General features: G+C 35.1%; 1 protein-coding gene across 1 annotated transcript; it reads right to left on the reverse strand.

The window, feature by feature from the left end:
• Positions 1-2,136: 2,136 nt before the first annotated feature.
• LOC133825346 (uncharacterized) lies at positions 2,137-6,186 on the reverse strand. Its single transcript, XM_062258303.1, has 3 exons — positions 5,169-6,186; positions 4,195-5,050; positions 2,137-2,239 (listed from the first exon to the last, which is right to left on the reverse strand). Exons 1-3 carry the CDS (start codon positions 6,184-6,186, stop codon positions 2,137-2,139), a joined length of 1,977 nt encoding a protein of 658 aa, XP_062114287.1.
• Between the last annotated feature and the right edge of the window lie 723 nt (positions 6,187-6,909).

Here is a 6,909-nt window from a genome sequence, read left to right on the forward strand (position 1 = left end):
TGTGAACTCAATGGGTAAGGCTCGGGATGGATTCTATCACCCGGATTAATAGAATTCAAGGTTCCGGAGGTTAGGGTTATGGCTCGGAGTTATTTATTAGATTAGAATTTGATGAATGGATATTGTTAATGTGTTGTGACTAGGGTTTCGGCGAGGCTCAAGTTAGAGGACTGTGCTCGGGGCATCGGTGCTCGGAAAGCTCGGGACTCAGGTAATAAGAAAACCCTTGTTCCCATAGAGCTTGTGTGCAGGGTTGAGCCCAATGTGTTTGAATAGAATTGGTATGCAGGGCTGAGCCCAATATGTTAGAACTGCGGGGCGTAGCCCTTTAAATGAATATGCTAGAATTATGTACTTGTGTTGCTATGCTATGTATGTTATGATGTGAATGATCGGCAAGAGCCGGGAACGGTGTAGACCGAGAACGGTGAAGGGCCAGGAACGGCATTGGGCACGTTGAGTGCAAGGCCGAGAACAGCAAGGGGCCGGGGGCAGCGTTGAGCACGTGGAGTGTGAGTTCCAGGGCGAGTCCCTAAAAGGATACTTGAGATATCTTCACGGCGTGGTCCGCGAACCCAGGGCTTGGTAAATGCCTGGGACAGCTAGGCCGTATGTGTTTAGCCCATTGGTGGCCTGTTTATATGCTTGATATATGTGTTGCATATGTTATCTGTTTGTGGGTTTTCTTGCTGGGCTTCGGCTCACAGATGCTCTGTGGTGCAGGTAAGGGTAAAGAGAAGGTCAACCAACCATGAGTACAGCAGGCGTGAGGCAGCATGTACATGTTTGGCTAGCCTGGCTGCCACAGCCAGAGGATTTTTTGGAAGATGCTTGTATATAAACCTAGATTTTTGTCGTCTAGTCGACTTGGTTCAGTTTGTACGTTGTAAATATTTCTAAATTGTATTTTGGGATCCCAAGTGTAAAACTTTTATGATTTTCTATGGAAATTATTATTTCTAAAGTTTTTCCTCTGTTTATGACTTAATTACACTGTTTGACTTAAAACCTTGATTATCGAGTTGAAAGCACGTTTTTAAACTCACTTAGTAACGGCTCTGAGGAAGTAGGGCGTTACAGGTAAGGCAGAAGAGAGTTTGATGGGAAGAGTGAAGGTCGATAATGTGTCTTCTTCATAGTGAATGAACATCATTTGATTGTTGATGGATCCAATTTCCAGGTAGTTTTATTGAATGTAAAAAAAAAACACTCTTTATTGCTAAGTTTCTATTTATTTTCGTTTGAAGTGACATGAGTAATAAGAACATGATCCGAAGTGGTAATGGAAAAAGTTAATGGCGCTTAGGGTAATTTAATTTATCAATTATGTTAGTTTTTAAGATTGTTATTATTTAGTTTCTATTTATGATGTTCTGTATGGTATCTATGAAGATAACATTTTGTTGACTCTTGTTTATGATGGAGGAAGTGTTGGTAGGCGAAATTAGTGATTCGGTCTTTTCAGTAGAAATTAATAATGGGATTGTGTGGCAACAATGAATTTTAGCATGGAAATAGTTATTTTAGCAACTATCACTACTACAAAAATGGGTTTTCTCGACAACTTTTTACTGTCGATACTGAGCAACGACGACAGTTGACTAACTGTCGTATTTGTCTATGCCAGCGTAGGAGTAGCTACGATGACAGTTAAAATCTATCGCTGTTGCAGGCAACACCAACAGTTATTAGGTGTCACTATTTCTGACAACGTCGACAGTTAAAAATTGTCGCTGTTGCGCGCAACGGCGACAGCTATTAGGTGTCACTGTTGCTGGCAACATCGACACTTATTAAGTGACACTGTTCGCCATTGTTAGCAACTTTTGTGATGCTCCTTGCTAATTCCACTACCTAAAAATAAAATTAATGCTTGAAATATTATAACACAAAATATATTGTACTCAAAAGTAATACAAGTAATCTTATTATTCTTGCATTGTAAGTGTTTTTTTTATCATGTATTGATCTTGATCAAAACTATAACTATATATATATTATATTGTGTTAATGTTACAATAATCATGTCAATGTAACAAACACAATACACTAATACACCAAAACCTAAAAAATACACGAATAAGATGTGGAATGAAAAAAAAATCAAATTGTGCCAACCCCATAGCTACCTAGCCTTCACCACCAATACGTAGCGACTTCATGCTCAGTTGTTGCTTCAATGGGCCTTCTTCCAAAATTTGACTTTGCTAGAGAAAAAAAGTACTTCATAGAAGAAGTTCTGAAAAAAGAAAAAAGAAAATAGTTAAAGTTTTAAATACAGGTTTAGGCCATACCAAGCATCGCTAGTTTCCCTAAATTTATTGGTAGACACTGAATAAGATTAAGCTAAAACCTGAAGAAAAAATTGAACAAAGCACAAGTTGAATTCTCTAGCTTAATGAATTAGAAATTTTTTACATGGATAAAAACAAGTAGAATGGTCTAGTGTCAAAACAAAGTTTAGCATCACCTACTATTAGTAATCACTAATTTAATGACTAATAATGTTAATAAACAACATAAAAAAACTTCATGGATTCAAAAAGGATGGCAAAGGATCAAAATATGAACCATTAAATACTTATAATATGTTTACTTAAAGGTTAAAGAATGCTTATGAGCATATATATAATAGAAAAACATAATATTACGCAACAAACCCCATAAACGATCTGTCTCAGCTCACAAGTAAGCAATTTTTCCTTTAATCATGTCTTATTCATACTTATTGATTTATAGGTACGTGATTGCTTTAATAATAAAAGATATAATTTTTCAATGGTTTGAAAAAATATTCCAGAAATATGCCCAGATAAGAAACTCTAGTCCACAATAATAGCTTCATCACCATAAACTTCTATCAATTCTATTTCAGTAAAATTAATTGTCCAATTGGAAATTCCATGAATGTTTTACTTGAGAGGCAACCTAAGTGAGATAAGTTTCTCAAGAAAAAACTCAGATTAAAAAAGATCACATGGAGATCCCATCCCCATCCCCTCAGCTCTTGTTCACAATTTGCAGAAAATAGAAGAAACAAAATAAAAGTTCCAAACTCTGTAGAGATATAAATTCTGTCCAATTTTTCGTTTCATAAAACATGTGAACTTGATTCAATAGTTAGTCCATTTCATCTCTTTTTAACAAACAAGACAGTAAAACAACAAACTAAATTTTGGAAAAATTGATTAAAAAAATTTAGCTTCAAGTACTGATATTAGCACCATAAATTCATCCAAAAAGACTACAATATATGAATTGCCTCAAATAAGATTTGAACATATTCACCTTTTATTTTAAACTACTCAAAGAATCATCAAACTAATTAGGAAACTAAAGTAGACAAAAGATACTAATAGTCAAAAGTTTTCTAGAATGAGAAACCATAAGATTAAATAGAAATTGACGAGCTACTGACCTACACTTGTTGGACTCAAAACGGGTATGTTTTAAAAATTTATACTCGTAAGCGCACGAATCGCATATGGAATATAGTGTTAGTGTAAGCACGAGATCGAACCCAAAGGAGTTGTCTAAAATAAAAAAGAAAACTATTTTAAATCAAAAGTAATAAATTCTAACCTAGTTCCAAATATTGATGAGTTTTAATATTATGAACATAAAATAAAAGATTGAAAAATAAATTTATTTAAGAGAATAAAAATAACGCAATAATGATTTGAAAATAAGTATTAAAAGGAAATATTATTAAGATACTAGAATCCACAAAATGTAAGTTTAATAATATTTATTAGTATATTGATTCCCAAGTTTTAGTGATAGTTAAAATAATTCAAACTATCATTTTCCAAATAGATTTATAATTTTAAGCACAAATTGCCTCTAAAAAGATAGGATTTTTCTTCACTTTTCAAAATTATAATTTCAAAGCATTTAGTGTAAATCAATCTAATGAAATAACAAATAAATCAATGAACATTATTTATAAGGCAAAACATAATATTTTTGTTCTAAGCATGGATGTGTACAATTTAATGACACATCTTACACAAAGAATATTATGTTTTTGCAAAATGAAGAACAAAGTGCATATTATCTAACAATCTAAAATACAATATATTTAAGATGAAAGAAATATATGATGAAGAATTTTGGCTAGCTTTGCAAAACAATAAAAGGTCATCAGCGAAACAAAGGTTAACCAATTTTAAAGACTTACATAAGGGATGAAACTTGAACTCTTTCTCCCTTGAAGTCTTTAACAACAATCTAGTAAGGTAATCCATCACCATAACAAATAATAAAGGTGAGATTGGATCTCCTTGTTTAAGCCCTCTAGCACCTTGAAACTGCCCTTGAATGCTACCATTCAACACCAAAGCATAAGAAGAACCCCTGAGACAAACCATAATCCATTTAATAAACCTCTTCGGAAAGCACAAAGCATTAAGAAGATTTTCCAAAAAATTCCAGTCAATTGAGTCATAAGCTTTGCTTATATCAATCTTCATAATGCAACGAGGAGAAATATTTCTCCTATTATAACCTTTTAGTAAATCTTGGAGTATAAGAACATTATGGGCAAGGAAGCGATTCTTAATAAACGCCCCTTGATTCTGGCTTATCAAAGCAGGAAGCACAAGTTTAAGCCTATTGCATAACATTTTGGAAATGCATTTATATAAGGTGTTGTAGCAAGCAATAGGCCTAAACTCTGAAGCATTAATAGGATGATCAACTTTCGGAATAAGAGAAAGTAAAGTACTATTCAGAGAGTGAGGAATGCTAGCTGACTCAAAAAAATCAAGAACACCCCAAGTAATTTCCATCCCAATATCCTTCCATAAAGCTTTAAAAAAGTCAGCCCCAAACCCATCCGGACCTGGACTTTTCAAAGAATGGATGCTAAGCATAGCTTTTTTCACCTCCTTGACAGTAAAAGGTTTAATCAAACCCAACTGGTCCTCACTGCTCAAAACAGAACCCAAACCAATAGCATGCGTATCAATAATCCCTGAAGCTTCACTGGCTGAACCCAGAAAATTTCTGAAATGATCCAGAAAATGAGTCGAAACTTTTTCATAATCATCTACAATTTTCCCATCAGCAGAAACAAAAGAGAATTCTATTAGCTAATCTTCTTTTCTTTAGACTGGTGTGAAAAAAGGAGGAATTGGAATCCCCAAACCTTAACCAATCAATTTTACTCTTTTGGTAAATATAGCTAGCATATAACTTCTCATGCCTCTTAAACTCAAGATAAGCCACCCGATCTTCATTACTAAGCTCTCTGTTAGACAGATCAGCAAGACAATTAGAATGAGCCTGTTGATAATCAAGCTTGCTTCTCTCATAATTACACAAAACATCCCCCATAATCTTCCAGTTAAAGTTCTTCAAAGTATGCTTGAGACGAAGTAACTTCCAACTAATTTGGTCTAAACCCCTTCCAGGAAATCTCAGAGGTTGATTCCAATTATTTAGAACAACTTCTCTAAACTGAGGGTGAACAATCCACATGTTGTAAAAACGAAATGGTTGCACCCCCACCCTTATAACTGGCAGCTGCTTTATCAAGATCATGGAATGATCTGACCCAACCTCCCACTGAACCCCAGCCGAAGCTAAGGGATGCTCATCCAGCCAAGTCTCATTAGCAAACACCCTATCCAACTTAGAAAAGATACGATCCCCACCTTCTTGATTATTAGACCAAGTGAAATACGGACCCATGATCTTCATTTCTTCCACCAATCCAAGATCTAACCATTGTCTAGTGTCCTCCATTTCTTTCAAAGTGATTGGACGACCACCCATTCTATCATTAGGATTAAAAGCAGCGTTGAAATCACCAAGAACCATCCAAGCATTACTAGGCTTAGACAAGTGCTCCAAATCAATCCATAAGGATCTCCTCATTTCCAAATTATTAGAACCATAAACAAAAGTAATACATAAAATCTTTTGATTATGCATCCGAACTTGACAGTGTAATAGCTGATCACTTTCCTGTAATACTTCCAACTGCACCATTTTGGCATTCCAAATCACTAAGATTCTTCCATCCACAAGATTACTACTATAAAACTCCCAACCATAAAATATAGTGTTCATAACTTCCTTCACTTTAACTCCCCTGATTTTTGTTTCAAGAAGAGCCCCAAGCCCAACTTTATTCAGTCTACACACATCCAGAATAATCTTCTGTTTATTCACCTTATTCATCCCTCTAACATTCCAACTCAATATGTTGGTGCAATCCATGAGTATTTGATTTAACTGGGACTGTATTAGCTGGTTTCTGACCTTCCTGGAGAACACTAAATTGGTTTATGGCTTGTTTAACAGGAATCTGAACTCCATGCCTCTTAACTCTTGTTGTTTTCGGAGAAATCCAGTTATCACCTACTGGAATAGAAGCTACCTGGTCTTCAGTTAACTGAGAAGAGCTGGAAGGAACACCAGCTTCAGACGAGTTACCTTTCTGAATAGGGTCAGACTTATCCCCAATTTGGCTAGCTTCCTTCTCAACCTCTTCTTGGTCTTTACTCAAACAACCGCTATTTCCTTCCACTTGCTTCCCCTCTTTCTTCCTCCAAACAAGTTCTGAAACAAATTTTCAAAAAGATACAGAGTGACCTAATTTCTTACAATTTGAGCACTTTGTTGGTAGCCACTCATAATCAATCATTTGTTCCGCAATTTTCCCTTTCTCATTAAAATAACTAATGAATTTTGGCAGGGTATTAGCAATCTCCATCTCAACTAAAACTCTAGCAAATTTAATCATAGAATGATTATGAGTAATCTTGTCAATCATAATGGGTTTTCCTATTGTGCTAACAAGAGCACTAAGACAGTTCACACCCCAGTATTGCAACCCAAGTTCAGGCAGCCTAATCCATATAGGAACAGATTTGATGGATTTCAGAGACTCAACATCAGTAG

The sequence above is a fragment of the Humulus lupulus genome, chromosome 3, assembly GCF_963169125.1.
Source record: "Humulus lupulus chromosome 3, drHumLupu1.1, whole genome shotgun sequence".
NCBI lineage: Eukaryota > Viridiplantae > Streptophyta > Magnoliopsida > Rosales > Cannabaceae > Humulus > Humulus lupulus.